The 23,526-nt window shown below is 35.9% G+C and overlaps 1 protein-coding gene across 3 annotated transcripts in view; it reads right to left on the bottom strand.

Moving 5' to 3' along the window:
* Positions 1–14,688, bottom strand: part of prkd1 (protein kinase D1) — a 35,253-nt gene extending 20,565 nt beyond the window's left edge. For all 3 annotated transcript variants that reach the window (XM_026286315.1, XM_026286316.1, XM_026286317.1), the window contains exon 1: positions 13,866–14,688. In XM_026286315.1, the coding sequence (XP_026142100.1) occupies positions 13,866–14,030 (165 nt within the window). In that variant the 5' untranslated portion in view covers positions 14,031–14,688. The remainder of the gene's footprint in view (positions 1–13,865) is intronic.
* Between the last annotated feature and the right edge of the window lie 8,838 nt (positions 14,689–23,526).

Genomic DNA, 23,526 nt, shown 5'->3' with positions numbered 1-23,526 from the left:
TCCGTTCTAACTGTCAACCCCCTCTCGCCTACGCCGTACCAGGCTCAATGCCTTGCTCTTAACGCTAAACTGCCGTTCCTTCCTCCCAGCACCGCTTTGACATCCTAAAGAACCATAGCCCTTTAATTACTCAAACTAATGATATCAACCTGTTGTCATATTGGGAGACATGCATTATGTTACATATAAAATACATATTGGATTACTGCTATTAGAATTAAGCTTTGGCGTGTATAAATACATTTTCAGATCACGGTGAATGTGCACGTGGATGTGTTGGATGATTTGCAATCAATTAACCTTTGCATTTAAATTAACTACTTTTAGCCGAGCATGCATGCAAAAACACATTATATCTATGAAATCATACTGTATTTAAATAATTACTTTTCATGAGCTCTTAAAAGTATGTTTTATATTGTATAAATATGTGTAGTGTGATTGAAATCTGGACATACTGTATCTGCCATGTTGCCAGTGTCATGTGATTTAGTATCAGTTGGGTCACTTCAGTGATTTGCTTAATAGGACAGTAGGATAATAGAAGTAGTAATAATTTAGGTAATTTTGAATACTGCACACTTTTGCCTTTTGTTATGGACATGTTTTCTTGCTGTAATGATATAACATTGTCTGACCTTAGTGTGTAGGCATTGCATTAGAGTGACCAACTAGTTATTGCTTTGTTGCAAGATGTATAGTTGTGTTCAGAATTATTCATACCCTTGGTAAATATGATCAAAGAAGGCTATGGAAATAAATATGCATCTTTTGATTTTTGATTAAGATTACAAAAATCTAACCTTTCATTGGAGAATGGAGGGATTTTTTTTTCTAATACACATCGGCCTCAAGTAATCATACCTTTCATTCAATACTTTTGTTGCTTATCTTCGTCAGTTCACCCCACTTGTTTTCTATGCAGATTTTTTTTTTTAATCTGACTATAGAAGACTGTCCCATTTGATGTTCCAGTCATGTCTGACAACTGAATTTGCTGGAGTTTGTTTTTGATGAGCGAGGAGGATTTTTCTTGAAACCCTCATAAAACTACATGTGATTATGTAGGTGCTGATGGCAGACTTTTTTTCTGACCCCATGACTCAACTATTATTTGCAGTTCTCCAGCTGTGATCCTTGGAGAGTGTTTGGCCACCTAAACTATCCTCTCCGTCTTACTTTAAGACAAAATAGACCCATGTCCTCTTCCAGGCAGATTTGTAACATTTTCTGTTGATTGGAAATTCTTCATTATTGCCCTGATGGTGGAAATTTTGGGATTTGTAATGCTTTAGTTCTTTTCTTATACAGCCACTTTCTAATTTGTGAAGTTCAGCAATCTTTGCCTGCACATCATAAATATATTCTTTGATTTTACATATTGTGATTAATGATTAAGGGAATTTGGCCTTTGTGTCTCCTCATATTTATATTCCTGCAAAAGAGGATATCGTGGCTGGATAATTTCAAGTTCCTAGTAGGGCTGTGCAAATAATCGAATGTAATAACCATGCGCATCTAGGCAGGAAAGCTGGTTCTGTGATTAGTAGTACATCTCCATCACGTGCTTTCAGATGGAGCAGCATTTAATACACAGAACCGTAGTTCACTGACAAGCTACGCAATATCACGTTCATTATATGCGATGTATCGTCTTTGATAATGAACGCGATATTGCATAGCTTATCATCCTCTTAATCATTCGATTATTTGCACAGCCCTGGTTCCTAGTCATCCTGGTGTGATAAAAAATGCTAATATGAATGGGAATATACTTCAGAAAATGTCTTCCTTTTTTTTTTTACTTAAAGTTTTTGAGTACATCTGCAGAAGTGACAATGCTGGACATTTACTACTATGTATGACATATTATGTATGTAAATTTTAAAGCCCATTCGCCATTACATTGGATGATAACATATTTTATCACCAATCACCAATAAGCTTTGTTCATTTTGTCCAGCTCTGTGACTGGCACTCGGTTGGCTCAGGTACGAACAATAGAATGTAATTTACTGTGCAGGACCTGTTCATTCTAATAAATATAATGAACTGAATAACAGGCTAGTAAATAAAAATCATATTTTATACTAAAATAAATCCTACATAAGCAGCGGATACTTTATTTTCCTTTATAAGACCATGCACACATCAAATGCAATTTCCTCGGATTCAGTGCATCTTGAACTTTTGAATGTTTTGTTGATCAGGATGTTCTTATCTAGTACGTGTCTAAATGAAGTTCTGCTTGGTGAAGCTGTATTTAAATACTTTAGATGAGGTCCACACTAGTTCCTTCAGTGTCAAGTCATCAGTGAAAAAGCTCCCCCTCTCTGTGATTGCATTGGTTAATTAGTTATTTCCCCCGCCCTAGCTAGAAAATGACTGCTGTATGATTGGTATTTAAATGCAAGTCACATTTTGCAATTGCAGTGTATATGTAAGGCTACACCAAATACTGTCATGTATAAGGGCGGCCCTGTGACATACTGTATGTGTCACACATGTTCTATCATGGCTGTCTTATAGGAAGTGAAGGAACACAACATAAAAATATTAACTTGATATAAAATCTGGGCGGTTTGTGTGACACTTCACTTCAAAACAAGTATAAATCTCAGTGAGGATTGCAGACTAAAGATGTGAGCTATCAGCAACAAAGATGACATTGACAACAGCAGCGCATATGCGAAGATGTCTAACTATATTAGGCTAGGAAATCCATGCCAGTAGAAGAACAGACACCAGTGACGCACAGACCGGTGTCTTGTAAATCAGTTTTGAGGATGATAAATAAGCAAGAGGCTATGAGCAGAAGACAAATAGCTGTTCACACTGTACTGAAGTCAGCAGAGCAGTGTGGTTGTTTGTTTCTTTGTAGTGCTATGAGCCATTGCAAGCAAAAGCATGAGCGAGTCAAATGTAACACCACATTGTTTTGGCTCAAATGCTCTCATATTTGGCATAACTATATAGATGTTAAACAGAGGCAATACCATGAAACATTTTCTTATTCACTGTAAAAATTATTAAATCATTATTGTTTTCATCCATTTGACTCGTCACAGTAATTTCTGGCACGTCCAGAGGAGCTCTCCGAGTTTCAGCTTGATTTATTTCATTAGTTACCATAAGTAAATTCAGAGTGGTTGGGTTGAGTGTAATGAACTTAACACTGTTGTAACTTTGGCAGTGAAGTTTGCTGTGAGAAACTGTATGAATGTGCCAGAAGGGAGAACGCTTTGCACTGAGAAATATAATTTGCAATATTATGCTTTCCAAAACATGTTTTAAAAATGTGGCTTACAACTTGTGTCTAATATTTAAGAATGCTGTTACTGATATAGAGGACAGTGCAAAAATTTGTGGTGTTAAAGGAATGGCTGAATTCTTTTAAAATCAAAATGCTCAATTCTACAGATTCTTTGTTATGACACAGCTCTTATAGTACATATATCATACATGCTAAATTTAAAGAGATTGATTGTATTCACTCAAATATGAAAATTCATTTTACTGATGCTCATGTCATTGCCATGTATGACTTTCTTTGTTATGCGCAACACAAAGATAATATGCTGGTAACCAGTTTTGGTGATTACTAAAATACATTGTGGCTTTGGAAAATGGAAAATAAGCATTTAACAGAGGGTTTGCACAAACTGAATCAATCCAATAATCCATGTACTCAACATAAGAGCAGTTCCTGTATAAAACATGTCACAGTCCAAAACCTCTGAGAGTGGAAATGTATCATATTCGACAGAGAGCTGTAAAGTACAAGGCTTTGAACATATACCAGAAAACCAAACATATTAGACTTCAGAGAGAGACAAGACTGCATGAACCCTAACCACCATCGGTCAATCAGTCTGCCCGAGCCATGTGTAGTCTGCAGGTTAGTAGCTGCTGGCTGTGCTGTAACAACCACTGATCAATACTACTGGAGCACTGCTCCTCTATTTATACACCCTACACACACACACACACACACACAAGGAAACAACCATCTGTGTGTTCTGCAAAAGACATTGCTGCTGCATAAAGATTTCATAGACAAGGTTCATGTCATATCATATTAATATCTATAATATCAAGTTTGAGGTAGCTCACCCAAAAATCAAATTTCTGTCATCATTTGTGCACACAATAAAAGATTTTGACCTTGTCCACACAGAGACGTGTTTTGCTGTATACTTTGCATTTTCTAAATTTTGTTTTGGGAGAGTGAAACTGATATTTTTTGAAACCGGGTCCCAGAGTTGACAAATTTGAAAACACTGCCTTTGCGTTTTCGTGTGGACAGCGAATCCGCATATTTTCTGAAACAATGACATCATCAGCCCACGTCTCGCCCCTACTCAGACACTGCAACATCACGTAACAAACACTTAACGATTGCCTTTTTATTAACTAACATTAACACAGATTAATAAATGTATTGTTCCATGTTTGTTTGTATACCACGGTTTATGCGCATAGTCCAAGTCCTTCTTCTCCATTTTTAGTGTGGCAGAATTACAGTGCCACATGGTGGTCTGGCATGTATACTACATCATTTTGTGTCGGTTTTGTGGTTTCGTGTGGATGCATATATTTCTTGAGACGAGGACAAAAAAAAGGTTTAATAGGGAAAGCTCTGGCTTCATGTGGACATAGCCTTAGAGTCCATTGACTTCACAGTATGGACAAAATGTCTTTCAAAATATCTTATGTTCCAAAGAGATCATATAGGATTGGAACAACATGAGGGTGAATAAATGATGACCGAATTTCCTTTTTTGGGGCCTGAACTAGCCCTTATGTATACTGACGATTTCTAATTACTAGAATTTGCATAGGCCAAAAAGGAGCAGTTTGTTATACCAATTTAAAAAATAAAAAATAAGCTTATCATTGAGATGGTAAATGGTAGAATGGTAGAATGTCTAAGTTCAAAGCACAACATTAAGATCTCATTCATATACTGTACATTTATATGTGCTTAATCCTGTGGAGAATCATCTGGATGAGCGACACTATAAGATGAGACTGCACACTGTATCTAATTACAGCTCTCTTTTAGGACTGCTAAGATTTCTCATTGTCACCTTAATAGCTGTATGTTCACACTTTATTAGAGAGTATTTTACAGCTCTCTTCCTCAGTGCCGACATGCCCACTAACTAACCCTTGGCAAAGTGCACTCGGCTGGAGACAGCGCAAGTTCTGTTGGGCTTTGAGGTGCTACAGCAGATCATTAAAATAACATGACAGGCTTAGCGGGTGGTGCACCTCTAAATTGACTTCATAATTTTGATATTTTGCCTATGATAGGGTGAACTAGACTACCTCACACAGCATGAGGTGCAACAATCATGAAACAATATGTAAGCCAAGCTTTTGTGTGCTTCTCCAATCACTGTACTGCTTAAATATGAAATTAACAACATTTAAAATCTTGATTAGATTAAGAGTGACTTTTTTGCCTTGTTGCAAAAGCATGTTTTATTAAAAGGGTCAATAAGGATGTGCACAATAAAGAAAATGTGGTGTAACCATCAATTGCAGGTAATAACATATTTTCCACTCTGAATGAGTATACAGGTAAATATAGTTTAAAAAAGGGTAAGTATATTAAAGGTGTAAGTATTAATTTATGTGATCAAAAATATTCCTAGAAAGCTGAATTAGCATAATCAGTCTAATACACTGAAATGAGAAAAAAAAAACAAGAAAAAAAAACAGCTGTGTTGCTAAAGATTTTTGTCGAGCATGTAATACGTTTTTCAGGATTCAACAATGAATAGAAAGTTAAAAAGAACAGCATTTATTTAGAATTAAATTTTGCAACATTCTAATTGTCTTCACTGCCACTTCTGATCAATTATTCACATTGCTGACCCAAAAAATGTCAAAGGATATTTAACCCCTTACATACATATATCAGTAAAACAAACAAAAAGTGCTAAATGCTTAAATAAATCAGACACTTGATCTGTAATCTTCATGGTGATGCTTTAAGGTTCAACTCGAAGTGACTCACGTATACTTTGTTATAGGGATTCTTTTCAGTAACTGGATGAACAGGCTAAAAAAAAAACACTACATGACTGTGTTTGTGATTGGTTCTCCTGAAGAGATAATTGTGTTTTCCAAACCCTGCATGAACACCCATGAAAATTATGTAACCTCCCAGTAAACTGCATTGACACTGAGACAAACACTACATATTTTTAGTCATTTCAATTACTGCAATATGCAGTGTTTACTTCATTACTGAAAGCAATTAACAAGTTTCTTTGTTAACTCTCCGTTGTATTTCCATGTTGGCACTCATGAGTGTCCATATCTGAATAATGCTATTAAATGAAAGAGCAAAAGTGAAGCCCTGAGCTCCATGTGGGTGCACCTTAGAAACACATTTGAAGACAATTTTGCCAGAGCCTCGGTGTACCATATACAACACCAAGAATCCATTCAACCACCTGATTGGCTGAAAGACCAAAGGGTGCTTTGCAGTGCCGCAACACATTGTTGAAAAATCAAGATGAATGGGATGCTATGAAGCCACGGTTCTCAAAAACAGACGTAAGCGCACGCGTGTACGCATGCACATCATCATGTATCTCATGGTAATGAAAGCTCTTTGAATACTCTCCAGAACAGCTGCTCAACAATGGGGTATGTGCAGCTCTCATCTCTCACCCCAGTGTGTTTGTATGTGTGTCTGTGTGTCTGTGTGTGTGTCTGTGAGTGCGTGACCCCACCACACATGGCTCTCGTCATCATAATGGCACTCAGATAAGTACTTCACAGGCAATCATAATCAGTTGCCAAGCAACTAGAAAGACTCACATAGAAAGACCAGTGCTGGGAAGATGACCATGTAAGCTAATATCGATAATTCAGATATAATGTCTTAGGCAATGTAAATGTATAATTGCGTTAAAAACTACAGCTTTTGAAGCATATTTTGTTGCAACACTGTGAATAGCAAAATACACTGGTCTTTTATGCCCACTTTCAGAGAGACTCCACGTGCGTCAATAAACCTAGCTCCACGACAAGGTTTTTTTTTTTTTTTTGTGTTTTAGACCCATGATGGATGCATTAGGCTGATATGAAATCACTCGTCAAACACAAGTAGCTGTTCCACACAGCCGTCATCAGCTATGCTCATCTGCCAGCCGTGTCTATGCTATGGTCTGAGCAATGGATCGGTTAGCGCTTAGCATGAAGAGTGCGGCAGCCCCGCTGATTAATAAGAACACTTTGAGGAGCGGTAATGCAAAAAGGTGCAAACTTCAAACAAAGGCGCTATCACTTTAATTAAGCCTGATAATCCAGAGCACTAATGGATTCACAGTCTATTAGGCAGCCCCTTGATAGCACTAAGGACTTTTGTCAATGTGAGAAAGAAGAGAAATGGTAAAGAGAGTTTTCATTTCTTTCACTGCAGGTCATAATGCTACCCTTTGTTGCTAGTTTTATGTGGTAAATGTATGGAGTGATTCTATTGAAATATTGTTTTGTTTTTTTACCTATATTTCATATAAAGTCTATTTTCAAAATCTCTTTTAGAAATATCATGTGCTTGTCTTCTAAATTGAATGGCTTGGTCATTTCATAAAAGATGATTCTAAGTAATCATAGAAAATCTCCCAAAATGCAATTCTGAATCAACTGATAATTGTGTAAAGGCCATTCACACAAAGATTGAAAAATACAACAATAACAATAAAGTTTTCTTGAAGTCCACACCACAACATTAACAATAACATCACAGAGCAATGATATCGTTGGAATCACTTTCAGACTGATTTTTTTTAGGTGATTAACGATAAGAACATAAACAGCCAATCAGAATCCCTTATGCTTTTAAGAGCCTGTGCATTTAAAAGGGTTCATCAGATGTCCATTTTCCACAAGTTGATATGGTTCATTAGGGTGTTGGTGAAAAGTTTGTAACATAGTTTGGTTAAAATTTCTCAATGGAAGTGTAAAAAACAGCTTTTTAACCTTTTCAAAGCAAGCCATTTTGTAGCATTTTCCTTTAAATGTTAATAAGCTCTGCTGATCCCGCCCCTCTCTTCCGAGCTCCTCTCAGAGAGACTGTTTACTTTAGCCACATTCATCATGAAACATGCTAATTAGCACATTATTAGGAAAGATGATTTCCAAAGATTCATTTAAAAACCTTATACTCTTTTTCTGTAGGTGAAGCTTGACCACAAATTATTTGAATGAAGATAGACGCATTAAGGTAGATCGGGGATGCATTCCCTTCAAAAACAAACGTAATCCACTGTGCCTTCAGCGGCTCAGATGTCGGGAGTAAATGATGACTGCTATGTTTATTATTACATCCAACAACAAAACACCTCATTTGATTAGGAGCTATTCTTGTCTACATCTGCTCCGGCGGTGAAACAATGGCAGACTGATGACAGCTCACTCAGGGCGGGACTAAGGTAAGACGGCAGTCCAGTATATGCTAAGATGCTACTGTTGTGGGAGGGTCCCACAAAGACAGACATCTGAGACTGGCTCGATTTGAGAAAGGGGCAAAGATTTTAGTAGAGTAGAGTTTTTTTATCATTATAGGGTGGTTTTGTACACACACAGCCAACACACACATTTCAGTTCAAACAGCTTGTAAAAGTGCATGTAGCATCCAATGACCCCTTTAAAGCGGCAGACAACAAACCCACAGCATTTTGCTTGATAAACAGAATGTGACTGTGTTTTGGTGTGGACACTAAAATATATCATAGTTACCCTTTAGGCCTAGTTATCGTTCTTGGTGTCAACATGCCTTAAAGGAATAGTTCACCTCAAAAATGAAAATTCATCATTTACTTACACTTATGTCATATTAAAACCTGTATGTTGAACACAAAAGAAGATATTTTCAAGAATTTTGAAGAACCAAACAGTTGTTGGTCACCATTGACCTGACCATTGACTGTAGGGAAAGAAATACTATAAAAGTCAATGGGGACCATCAACAGTTTGATTACCAGCATTCTTCAAAACATCTTAATTTATGTTCGAGATAAGAAAGAAACTCATACAGGTTTGGAATGACATTAGAGTGTGTAAATGATGACAAAATGTTCCTTTTTGAGGTGAACAATTCCTTTAATACACATTTTCACTCCGTTCTTTTATGATGTTTCCCCTCAATCTGACCTTTATAATCTTTCAGTTGCTGAGAATAAGTTTTCCGAGCAAACATCATGTTCTGTTTCGAGAATGAAAAAATAGACACATCTTCAGCTATAAATCTTATATTTACATAAATCTCAGCACTGACAAACCTTTAAACACCACATTACCCAATTGGAAAGCTTTGCACACTGTATTATAACAGAAATTCTATCACACTCTTTTAAATTGGTTCATGGTCAAGCAGTCTTGCTCCACCTTTCATGACTTAAGCTCAAGAGACATTTTTTATCCTTTGCTGTACTTAAACTGCTCTCTGGCTCAGATCTTAACTTGCATCATAACAAAGCAGCAAAGCAAAGAGGCCAAATGAAGTTGTAACAAGTTGAAGTTGATTGCCAAGGTCAGCTTATGTGTAGAACATCTTGTCCTTAAAGGGACAGTTCACCTAAAATGAAGCTTCTGTTATTATTTTATTATGATGTTATTACTTTATTTCTGTATAAAACATTTTTTATATCCTGTTGTAATTCAGTATAATAAAATTTACCAAAAAATGGCCATAAACTTTAAAGGGATAGTTCACCCAAAAATCTAAATTATGTCATTAATAAGGGTTGAGAGTGTCATGTCGTCCCAAACCCATGAGACCTCCGTTTATCTTCAGAACACAGTTTAAGATATTTTAGATTTAGTCCGAGAGCTCTCAGACCCGTTCACGAGTCAAGAACCGGTCACATCGGTTTTCAGATCACCAGTAGTTCTTTTGGACAGTTCGATTCAATAAACCGGTTGAAAAAAACGGTTCACCGGTTCTTTTGCGCTCGACATAATGGCATAATTGGCAATGATTGCTCTTGATTCAAGCCTTCGGTTTACCTGCGTTCATAACATTAGCACAGAATCAGTTCAGAGTCAATCACCAAAAGAACCAGTTCGGTTAAAATGCTCTGTGTGTCAGTCTGCTTCACGCTGAATCACACAACACATGCGCAGAATCATCAGCTCCTCTGTTCACAGAAACGGTTCTTGACTCGAGATTGAATCAATCTTTTGTTCGTTATCTGGCTCGGCTCGGTGTTCATCTTCAGTTCTCTCTTCACAGCAGTTCAGTCAGTGTACTGTTTGAGTGCATGCATTCAGGGATATTGGTTTGTTTTAACTAAGAGGGAGTGTCAGCCACATTAAAAAAGTTAACAGCTTAAGTCATTTGTGGATTAATGCGTATTTGAGATGCGAACCGTTTAAAACGATTCAGTTCGATTTGGTGAACTAGTTCAAAAAGATCTGGTTACATCGAATGACACATTCGCGAACCGGACAACAAGCAACAAGCTGCTGTGTTTTGAACCCTCTCACAACAGACATGGAAGAGTAGACAGTGATGAATAAAGTCGTAGTTTTTTTGATGCTTCAAAAAATTCTAACTGACCCTCTGATGTCACATGGACTACTTTGATTATGTTTTTATTACCTTTCTGGACATGGACAGTAGTATACCGTACACAGTTTCAATGGAGGGACTGAGAGCTCTCGGACTAAATCTAAAATATCTTAAACTGTGTTCCGAAGATGAATGGAGGTCTCACGGGTTTGGAACGACATGAGGGTGAGTTAATAATTACATAATTTGGGTTTTTGGGTGAACTAACCCTTTAACACTGACAAAATTGAAGTCACTATTTACTGAAAATTGTAATATTCACATGAGCTATTAAAAAAACGCAGTTTTCTTATTCTCTTATTTTCTTTTTTTTCTTTCTTTTTTTATCCACAGAACCTTTTTCCACTGCAAAGAACATTTGGTGCAATGGAAAGATTGGAGTTTTTCATGGAACTAGTTGATGGCAATAACTAAAGTAAGCAGAAATCATGTCCAATTTGTAAATGAATCATTCTTTTGATTAAGATCTTTTTGATTAATCATTTGATCTATTTTACAAAACCAATCTAACCTTTTTGTGAGTCAAGTTCTAACTGAAGCCATCTGAAACTATGGAGTACATCACAAGTTGCATTGACTACTTTTAGATTTTAGGCATTTGAAAGCTAAAATCCTCATTCATTGTAAATGCGTGGAAAATACCCTTAAGTGCATTATTAAAATGTCTGCTTTTGTGTTCCACGGAAGAGAGAAAACCATGCCCGTTTGGAACAAGATGAGGATGGAGTAAACGAAGGCAAAGTTTTTATTGTCACTACTCCTTTAAAGATTAATTCTGCCTGTAGTACGACAGGGAATTAACGTATGAAGAAACTGAACAGTTCTATTGTTAGGATTACATTCATTTGTTGTCACACATATGTTGTCACACATCAGACCCTATATGTAACAATAAAAGAAAAGAGAAGGAAATGAAGTGTGACTCAAAGTGACAGCTATGGGTTGTCAGATTGCATTTACGTCTGAGCTACATGTTGTTTTCCATTATATGAACACCCATGCAACAGCACAGTATTGTGGGTAGACATACAAAACTAAGCTTACTCCCTCCATCCTGCGAACACATACAGTACAACTAAACAATGTGAGCACAGAATTGTTTAAGACTGCACAACAATGCCACCTTCACCTCATACACACTTATACAACATCTCACATCCAACTATTTAAAGTGTTAAATGCTCTGAGTGCTTATGCTCAAGAGAGCCTCCCCGTTTGAGAATGTATGTACAAGGCGTTGAAGGAGCTCAGGTTGCAGATCTGTTGTTCTCATTTGCATTTTGTCTTCTAAATATATTTAAACAAGTACTTCTATTTTCCAAAACACATACTGACAATGTCAGGCCTTAAAAAAAAGGTGTTTCTTGTTAAGTGTCACATGACGCTTGTTTTTGTTATGCTTATCAAAATACTGCTCTGTATTTTAACACCTGTATGTCTTAAAACACTACAGACTGCAACCTCTGCACTTCATGTCGCAGAATATACTAGGAAGCCTCAAGGGAGGGAATGAGATTTTGGGAAGAAAACAATGTTTGATAATGGTGGGGAATTATGTTGTTGTCAACACCTCCTGTCTCGTCACAAACTTTGTAAGACGCGCGCAATGAGAAATATTTATGGAGCTAGCATTATTCTGGTGATGTGTCACAGCACAGGTGCTTACAAAACAGAATATGCAACTTGCAAAAGATATTAATAACTGTGCAGATGTCATCATATGCACCTTTTAGGTTGTGGTGACAGTCTGACTGCTGTGTTACAACTCTGTTACTTGTGAGTACTTGTGAGTTCACATGCTCTTTTACTGCATAAAGGTTGTCAAATGTTGCTTTCACTTTCATGTCATTCCAAACACAACAAAGTTACTTTAAAAAATAAAATAAATTAACTAAAAGCCATTAACTATATTTATCAGAATGAACAACATTAACATTATTTATCAGTTATTTATAATTTACATACAGTAAGCAATTTTTAAGTTTCAAATAGTTGATGACTTCAGTCTATGTTCAATATCTTTCAAGTCTTCTAAACCCACACAGTAGGTTTTTTTTTTTTTTTTTTTTTTTTTTTTTGAGGAAAAACTGAAATATAACATTATTCACTGAAATCCTTTGTTCCAAACCAATAACTTTGAGATACACAATAGAACTTCTTTGTGACATCTGGAAACTTGGCACAGAAACTTCATTTGAGTTCTTGTGTATCATGTTTGACCAATAATTCAGAACTTTAGGGGAGAAAAGTATGGAAAAGTACAAAGAGTGTTGCTAAAGAACCATTTCCATCTGGATTTGGAGAAATATGAGGGCAGGTAAAATGTTTTTGGCCTACATTTTTACTTTACTATAGGAGCTCCATTTTGTCTTAAAATTCAGTTTACTTCATTACATCACAACTGATAGATTCTGCCAACAGAAAGTTGGTTAAAACTGAAAACTCCAGAGCAACAATGCAGATACAGTGTTTTTGATCAGCAATTTGTATCCATTTAATCTGATTATTTAACAGTTCTTACGTCGTTCTTGAAAATGCATGGTTTAAATAAGTTCAAGGATAGCTTATACAACTGTTTCATCAGGTGAGCCAAAGTCACTCTTGCTTTGATGTTGACTCAGTGTAACATAAACTTGTACAGTAGGATATCCCAAACATCATCAAACAAAGCATAAAACCTCTGGCCATAATAACAGTTTTGAAAGAATGCAATACAGTAGAAGAGACAGGCCTGCAGTACTCTCTGCTGTGTGTTAGCAGAAGCCCAACACAGTTCAATAAGGGCTCATCGTCACCATGTCGTCATCGCTGTCAATGGAAAATGCAATGCAGAACACTTAATGATGCTACACATCCAGTGTGTTTCTGTTGCTACAGTTCATAGAGTAAACTAACAGTATGACTCATTTTAACCGCCATCTTCTATTATTTTCTTCATCTTATTTTCATCTTTTGAAAGTTTAATGCTCGTTTGTAAGCCTGTAGCCCATGTTCAGCTTAACACAAATTAATAGGCTAAACATTCAAGGACATAATCCATTAGAACAAATGCTGCCTTAAAACACAGAGCCAATATATAAACAAAGCTTTCAAGTTCCTGCAAACTCACAATTCTGTGTTTCTGAGCACCAAATGTGTAAGCAGTCTAAAAAGTAAAAGTTATTTCCAAACTCCGGACTCCAGTCAATACTTTGATTATTTACTAGGATTAAATATGGGATTTTTACGTGAACGGCAATGAATGAGACATGAGGCATATGGAAAGTGTTACCTTCTGGTCCACGATGGAGCATGCCATCTCTCGGACCTGCGCCAGGCTGAACTCGCCGGAGTCCAGCAGCACGGGTTCCCGACTCAAACCGATCTGGATTTGGAAGGAAATGCCTTGCGACCCCGGGAGGGGGCTCGGCGGCCGGATCACCGGAGGCACGCTCATATGAATCCCCTGGTGTCAACACACAAGCACGCCTGGACAGCGATCAGATCGGGCTGTTGGATCGAGTTCACACACCGGTTGCGCAAACTGAGGCAAAACTTCAGATCCCTCAAATCGTTCAGAGGGTAAACAGACGAAAAAGGCGAATTTCAAGCAAAAACGCTGGCACGGAAATGCAAAGAGTTATTTGGACATTGAGAGGCGAGGATGATGATGATGGAGATATAGACGTCAGATATGTTTAATGTTGGGCTCTGATCAGACACCGCCTCCTGGCTGCTTCCTTCATCACGGAGGCTCAGATGCTGCAGCAATGGCGAACGGGGATCTGAAAGTCAAAGTTTCTGTGCTGTGGATTCATTCTTGACACTCTGAAACATAGATTTAACAAAAAATAGTTTACAGGTAATATAGAGTAGAGTCAGTAGCCTGACAAAAAATTGCCATGGTAACCATAGTCACGGGCAAAGTGCTTCCGCAAAGCCATATAGAGCATCCTTCGAATGTGAAGTTTTTAGAACATAACAGATGTGGCTAATGCCACGTTCGATTGTAGTTTAAATCAACTAGATTTGTACGATTTATTTTTCTTTCTTTTTTTTTCTAAGAATGTTGCTGTTTGGTTGCTAGGGGGTTACTAGGATGTTGTTGTTTACCTGCCCACGTTCAACTTGAGGGACCTCTGTCAATAATGTAAGTTTATGGGACGTTTTAGTCCAGACCAAAAAAAATAAAATAATAAAATAAAATGATTCCTCGCAAATTCTAAATTATTCTGATTTGCTGCTCAGTTATTATTGGTGTTATTAGACTAATAATGGTTCTTTTAATTATCGATTTTTTTCTCCTTAATATTTATAATATTTAAAATATGTATGCATGTAGATATTTACATTATGTTATAAATGTTTTACTGTCATTTTTGACTAATTTAATGCATTTTTGCTGAATAAAAGCACCCGTTTCTATTTAACCACACACACCCATACCCCAAACATCTGAGAGGTTTTTCAGAAATATTAAACAGCATAATTATATTCAACATTGACAGTTATTATAAATGTTTCTTGAGCACCAAATCGGTATTTAAATGATTTCTGAAGGATCATGTGACACTGAAGACTGGAGTAATGGCTGCTGGAAATTCAGTTTGCCTTTACAGGGATAAACTGCATTTTGAAACATATTACAATAGAAAACAGTTATTTAAAATTTTAGTAGTATTTCACAATATAAGTGTTTTTACTCTGTTTCTGAGCATATAAATACATAAATGCACCTTTGATGAGCATAAGGGAATTGATTCCAAACTTTTTACAATACTATATATGTTTTACTCTGGATCAAAAAACCAGTCATAAGGGTTCATTATCTGAAATTGAGATTTATTCATCAGAAAGCTAAATAAATAAGCTTTCCATTAGTGTATGGTTTGTTAGGATAGGGCATTATGTGGCTAAGATAAAACTATTTGAAAATCTGGAATCTGAGGTTCCAAAAAAAATCTAAATATTGAAAAAAAATCACCTTTAAAGTTGTTTAAATGAAGTTCTTAGCAATGCATATTACTAATCAAAATTAAGTTTTGATATATTTACTGTAGGATATGTACAAAATATCTTCATGGAACATTATCTTTCTTATTATCCTAAGGATTTTTGGCATGAATGAAAAATCTATAGTTTTGAACCATAGAATGTATTGTTAGCTATTGCTACAATATATACCTGTGCTACTTATGACTGGTTTTGTGGTCCAGGGTTACACTTATGTGTGTGTGTGTGTGTGTGTATAATGTGTATATATATATATATATATATATATATATATATATATAGTGTTTACCCTAGTGCAGCCCAGTGTTCATGACAAGGGCACACCAGTTGTAGCTTTTTTCTCAGACCGAGTTGAGTGGTTCATTAAATGCCTTTTATTTAAATCCAAACTTACACATTAGGATGCAGATAACTCTGACCAGGCTCCTCCGTGTGTGCCGGCATTTTGTAAACAGAAGGGCTCAAGGATTTGTAGTTGCTAGGAGAGAGGCCAGCTGATGCTCGCCTCCCACGCACAGAGCAACTGTGTGTTCATCACTGCTGTAGTACCATACAGCAGGCCACCAATATCACTCCATTCAATTAGAGAGATCACTAATAGGACTGCTTGTTTTAGGTCAAATTAGACCCACACAGGCTTACCGCTTTGTCAGAGAGCAGACAAATTTCCCCAAACAAATGATGTGTTGATTGTGGCAACATTTGTTACAGTCTGTTTCTTTCACAACAGAAAGTGTTATTTGTAGCTATATTGCTGGCTGCCTGTCAAAAGTAGTTTTTTTATGAAAACCAAATGAATGACTACAAAAGTCATTAGGATTTTTTTTTTCTCTTAAGATATTATGTTTTGAATGCGTAATACAGTACACTGTGAACAAATTTCTCAAGTCAGCTGTGCTGTCTCACAGGCTGGCAGATTCATCACAATCCATTTGCGATCATTAATAATTCTTTAATTATATGTCCTTTTTTAAAATAACTACCTGAACACTAACCTTTAGAGTAATTTATTATATGTAATTAAAGGGATAGTGGAACCAAAATAGAAAATTCTGTCATCGTTGACTCGCCCACCCTCATGTCATTCTAAACCTATAAGACTGTTTTGTCCATGCAGTGAAAATCAGTCAGGTCCAAAACAACACTGAACCCCATTAACTTTCATTATATGGACCAAAAACAGAGACATTTTCAAATGATCTGCTTTTGTGTTCCAGAGAACAAAGAAAATCATAAAGGTTTGGAATGACTTTTTTTTTTGTAAATCAGATTTAAATAACTCATTGTTCTTCATTACTGCATGTTTTTCTTTCACTTTAAACATATTTGGTTGATTAAGTGAAATAATACTGAACGATAGATCATGGCACAGCATTTTTTTTAAGGTGGCGCAAACATCTCGCATGCTGCTTCAGTTCCAGGTGGCTAACCTTTCCATGCGCATCAATTCTTATTTGACTCAACAACTCTTCATGACACGCAATTTCTCATTTGACAAAAGGAACTAAAATTATTCCACTCATAAGCCTGTAAAATAATCTTCGTTAAATAAGTCTAAATTACAGGAGACAGGAAGTCAAAAGATTATCGGAGCATGTCACACAAAAAGAGCGAGAAAACGCTGGCATATGCCAAAGCACCTCTTGACAGATAATAAGGTTTCTCTGTGTTAGGAGCCATTACAGGTCAGGACCCCCAGCAGCATGTCATGATGACTTCTAATTGCAATTTATGTAATAAGTGGCAAAGAGTTTTAGTAACATGGTCGAAAATGGAGAATAAATGATTAGGGGCTTGGCAGAAATGACAGTTTTCAGTTTAGTACCCTATTCGCTCTCTCTCTCTCTCTCTTTCTCTTGCTGTGGCTCACTCAGCAATTAACTCAACGCCCATTACATCCTCAGTGCTGATCTGACTGACAGGGAAAATGTCTATATTTATAATTATGGAGAGTGGAGTGACTGCTCCATCAAGCCTTTTTGTGACATGGAGGTTTTGGCTGATACGGTTGGTGTCAGGTGTGGCATCTTGGGGCAGTGGAGGTTGTGCTGTGGTGTGGTTGAAGATGCATTTCACTCAATCCAACTCTATAAATAAGAGTTCATTTTCCAGTAAATGTATATTTTCCTTATAGAAAGAAAGAAAATATTATCAATTAGTGCTTACAAGGAAATCCAAACTCCAGAGTACTACAATATTTGGATATCATTATAACTGAAATAAAAATAAATGAAAACGAAATAGTAATAATATTATTTTATAGAGCTTTTCACAATACATAATATCTCATATTATTCTTACAAAACTTATAGGGATAGTTCACTTAAAAATATAAATTCTGTTATTAATTACTCAATCTCATGTCTTTCCAAATCCGCAAACCTTTGTTTGTTATCATAACACAAATTAAGATATTTTAGATGAAATCCGAGAGCTTTCTGACCCTGCATAGACAGCAATGTAACCACCACGTTCAAGGCCAAGAATGGTAGTAAGGACATTGATAAAATAGTCCATGTGACATCAAATTAAGAAAACAAATTCAAAGTTTAAGGACCAAGTGAGAAAAATATATTAATATATTCTGAATAATTATACACTGAATGTAGAATGGTATTATATAGTGGATACCTTTCAGTGTTCTTATATCGTGATCCAAATATAACAATAATATTATCATATGGTTATATGCATTTATCATTTTGAAATTTCTTTAGGTCATGTCAGGCCATGCTTAAACATAAACATCTGTTTCGTTTTAAAAACAGCTTTTTTCTTTATTCAATGCTAAGAATCAGCTGTTTATCTCTATAACATACAATATAAAATCACCACTCGTCAAATATAGGGTGCACACAGATCTGAAATAAACTCGTTATGGCAATCAAAGGGTTAAAGTGGATGCATCAAAGGAAAATAAGCATGTCTGATATGAAACCATTGTTTGACAAGAGCCACTCATCAATCTTTGTGGTCCTCTTCAGCCACTGTTCCCCTTTCTGCATGCTCAATCTCATTCAGTCCGTCATTCACTGACCTTTTGTTACCATTCATTATCTTTGCTGCAGACATCTTCAGAGATAACAAAACTTACAATTCAAATTATTTGCAATTGGTTCCCTGCTTTCCAGTGAAACTTTGTACTATTTATTAATGCTGTTCATGTTGGTCATGACGGGTAATGCAAAAGGTTTATTTCCTATGATAAACTATTATGGTTTTGGGTTTTTTTCGGGGCGGGTGGTGGGGGGGTAGTTTGATTGAGATTGACACTGACAGCTCATCGTCCAACATAAATTTTATCGTGCAGATCTGGTTTATTCAGTATGTGGTCAGCAGGGACGCATATCAAATATCTGGAGAGACTACTTGAGCGAAAAGTCTTCTTTTCGTTGGCTGATTCTGTTTGTTTTATATTCATTGTGATTGTGACTTTGGCAGGGATTTCAATCCCCACAGCGAAGACGCCTTTTCTGTAATGACACTTCTGAGGACTCTGCAAAAAGGTCCTGTTTAGAATGTTGTAGTTTTGCTGGGTGAAATTCAAATAACAATAGGAAGCATATATAACAGGGTATGTAAATGCCAATACCCCGATAGATGTGTGAAGTAAAGTGTTTTGGGCTGGGCTTGCACATAGTCAGTCTATTGTGTTTGTGCAGCATTTAACTGCATCATATTGATTGGTGGAAAAGAAATTGATGGTAAAAGAACATTTGGAGCCTTAAATGCTGCTATTTCAGTTTGATGTGAAAATATTATTCAATTATTAATTTTATATACATTTTATTTTAATAGGAAAATATTTTAAATTGTTAATTAAAAATGATTGACCCTATATGACTTACTTTCTTCAAAATGTTATTCTGAATAATGTTTCAGCTGTTTTTTCTAAGATAACCCTAACTCTAACAAGATAAATCCTTGGAATGTTATAGTCCCCGATTAACTTTTATAGCTTGAATAAAGATCAATCTGTATATTTTATGCATATATAATTGAGATTGTATATAATTAAGATTGTTTTAAAATCACTTAAATGAAAAGTTGTTATATATTTCAGAGCCTATTAAATGTTAATAATAATAGCTTTCAATTATACTGTAATGTTTAATGGCTATTATTAATAGGGAAAATTGAAGGAAAATGCACCAGCAGGACAAATTAGAAACATTGTAAATATGTTTAGTCATTGTAGAAGTAATAACTGTCTGTTTTTGCAAAAAGAGTTTCATGGCCAGTAAAAACAATTTTGGCTGGTAAGTTTTAGCATGTCACCAGCCATTGGCAAATGTGGCAAAAAGTAAATTTTAGGCCCTGTATGTATATATATATAAATATATCACACATGATGAAAGAATCTAGATTTTTAGGTGAACTACCCCTTTAAGGCCATGTAAAGGTGCTTGTGTCGACAGATGCATAATTAGCTATACAGTTGATTCGTGATTGCATCGTATTTGTTTTAGGGTGTAGATGAAATGATGTGGCAAGTTGTTTGTGATTTCTGCATGTTTGTTTGCAGGTGTGTGCATATAATGTCTATCTTTTCCTTGCTCTGTCTCTTGTCTACTGGAACCTACGGGACATTTAATTTGAGGCCTTGGGAATCCTCTAGTGAAAATGTGCTCACAAACAAGTTTACTTTGATAAAACAGATGTAGAGTCAAAGAGCCTTCTGCAGAGCATTTATACTGTAAATCTACACAAATTATAATACATGCACAATGGAACCCAAGTGGTGTGCTGAGGAAGTCTATACCTTCTGAATAAAAATTCTGGGTTATGGAGGGCTGTGAATGAAGGGCTAGAATGGTTTGGCTGCATATGCTAACTAAAGATTAAAATAAAATAGCTTTGTAGTTGTTTTAGAATGAAACAAACTGACAAATTAATGAATAAATAAAAAGCATTTTAAACAATAAATCAACTAATATTTTATTTCAAGCAAATATTAAATATGAACATTTTTGAAGTAATATTTGTTCTCTTTTGTTTTGAAATATAGACCAAAATGTAATGTTCTGTTTGTCTTGAATGCAACACATAAATGTATAGCATGTTTGTATTTTAAATTTATATTGACAAATTCATAATAACTACTTATACAATAACTGTGCATATAAATAGATAGATAGATAGATAGATAGACAGACAGACAGACAGACAGACAGACAGACAGACAGACAGACAGACAGATAGATAGATAGATAGATAGATAGATAGATAGATAGATGTGTAATACAACTATTAAAGCTGCCTATTTATCAACAAATGGCACGTTTAGTTTTCATTACATCATGACGCAACACAATCATGCCAGTATGTAAATTGTTGACATGATTACAACACCCTCGCATGAGAAACTGCTTCTTCGTTATGCTGGCCAGGGCTTATTTTTGATACTTAAGTGGGAAATTGAAAAGCAAACATCAGAAAACATATTGCAACACTGCGAGGGGCGGTCCCTCAGCAACCCAAATAAAAAACAACAAAGTGCATCTTTAATTATTTTGTGTCTCCCAATAACAACTTTAATTGGCTTGCGGAGGCAGGCAGGGACTGTGGAAGCATAGCTTGCATTCAGTTGGGACTTGAAGAGGATGGATACTGTCCCCTAATGGCTCACATCACTAGTTCTACAGTCACAGGCCGCTAATGACTCGCCTGTCACCCATCTCGTTAGCACGGGGCAGACCTCAGCAGGCCCTACACTTGCCCCTTGCCCAGTCGCCAGGGACAGGCCTAATTGAGTAACAGGGTGTGGCTGGATTTAGGGTGGATGGTGGTCACTGTTGCATGTATGAGTACACTTGATAATAGATTCCCGGGAGACTGCATTAATCTACGGTTTCAAACCTGTAAATTGAACACGCCTGCTCTGACCTTTCTCTCACCGCCCCTAACAAACCGTGTTCTTTGATCCAAAAGTATGGAGTTGTTTGTTTAGGATGCAAGTTGCTCATTCTTTGATTTGGCTTTACACAACAACTCTGTTGACTTAACATTTAGACCATAGACTTTATAATTATACAGTGGTTTGCAAAAGTATTCATACCTTTACCCAACAACTTGCAAGTGCCCCTCATAAAAATGCATGAATATGAATTAAGCATATTTTAAATGTGTTTCATTTATACCTGCTCTCCAAAGGACTTTCCGTCTCAATATTATGTCAAAGAATTTCTATAGGCTGCAAGAGTATGACAAGTACAATTTTCTCATTTTAGCCGACTCCTTTTCTGGCCCCTGAAAGTTTTCTTTCAAAAAGCACAATTAACAAAATCATTTATTTGAACGTCACATTGTTTATGTCAGAAAACATGCTTGACGAAAATTACGTATGCTATGGGAACAGATTTGTATATTTTGTTGTAATCGTTGGGGATATGTACCAACTTCAAGAACTATTCTTTTCACATAGACACGTAGACATATTTACCACATGCTCAAATACTGTACATTAAAATCAAGACCACGGTAGGACATTGACCATGACTGATCCATGCTTGATCCACTTGAAGTTTATTGGGTCCATTTTTGTGGCATCAATCAGTAGCTTTTCTCCTAATTATATTTTTTTTACCATATTTTTTATTATTTTTTCATTCATTTTTGAATTTCTGCTACAAGATCTGTCTTGGTCTCATCTTACCAGACTGTTTTCTTACAACAGAACTAGGTTGTGTTTCTAGTTATGGTTAATAATGTTTCTCCATTCTCTGATACTGAATGTTTCCCCTTTCAAATGATCGCTGGCCTTAAAAGGTACAGTACAACCTTTTCTATTTAATCTCTCTAGCTTCCTGATAATTACCCCAGCTGTGTCCACTGGGACTTCCAAACACTTGTATACTTGCAAACTCTTTTCCTAATTTATGCATTTGTTATCATGCAACTCTTAACTTCTTTGGAATGTCCTTTAGTATTTAATGATCCCTTAATGGTGGTAAGTTTTAACCAAATAAAAATATTTTTAAGCTGTAATAAATCCACTTCTGCATTTTAAAATTCTAATTAATTCAGTAAGATTAAGAGTAATAATTAAATATATTAAAACTTTAACAGGCCATTGTATATGACAGAAACTCCTCTGACGAACTGGATTAAATTATACGTTTAAAATGTGAAGAAAATATTCTTTCCCTCTGCTCTCATCAATGTCTTACAACAAGTAATATTTATTTCTATCATCTTTAAAGAGAACAAAGTGCTTTACAACAAAATTGTAAAATGAAGAATAAAAATAGACATGACAAAAAAAAATAAGACAAGCAATTTTGAACAAGTGAGTTTTCAGCTGCTTTTTAAAAATGTGCACAGAGTCCACAGATCTCAGTTTCAGAGAAAGAGCATTCCCCAACTTAGGAGCAACTACTTCAAATGTACAGTCCCCTTTTGTCTTCAGTCTAGAGTTTGGAACAACTAGCAGGATCTGATTTGAGGATCTCAGATTCCTACTAAAGAATCTATTTTATATACATCAAACTCCTACAGACCCAATCATTCATAATGACACACCCCATTTTTATAGCATCAAATAACTCGCAAAAATCAAATTTGTTACAAAAACGAACAATTTAACATATATCAGTGTGATAACAACTATACCTTAAATGACCAATATTTCAGAAAATTGTATTGGAAATGTAATTTATTTATCTTTTTTGACTCAAGTTTCAGCTTCACTTTTCAGAACGTGTGAGGCACACCTGTAAAGAACCAAACTTTCCATCACTTTTGGGAGAATAACAGTAGCCGAGTTAAGTGCTTCTGTTTTTTCAGGATTTAACTGTAAGTGATTATTTGATATTCAGACTTTAATAGAGTTTATACAATTTAAAAGAGCAGACAATCTTGTTATTTCAGACTTAAAAGAAATATATAGTTGAATATCATCTGCATAGCAATAAAAGTGAATGCCTTCAAAATGACTTATC

Source organism: Carassius auratus, chromosome 17 (genome assembly GCF_003368295.1).
Source record: "Carassius auratus strain Wakin chromosome 17, ASM336829v1, whole genome shotgun sequence".
NCBI lineage: Eukaryota > Metazoa > Chordata > Actinopteri > Cypriniformes > Cyprinidae > Carassius > Carassius auratus.
The sequence above is the reverse complement of the archived record's forward strand: the minus strand, read 5'-3'. Positions and strand labels throughout refer to the sequence as shown.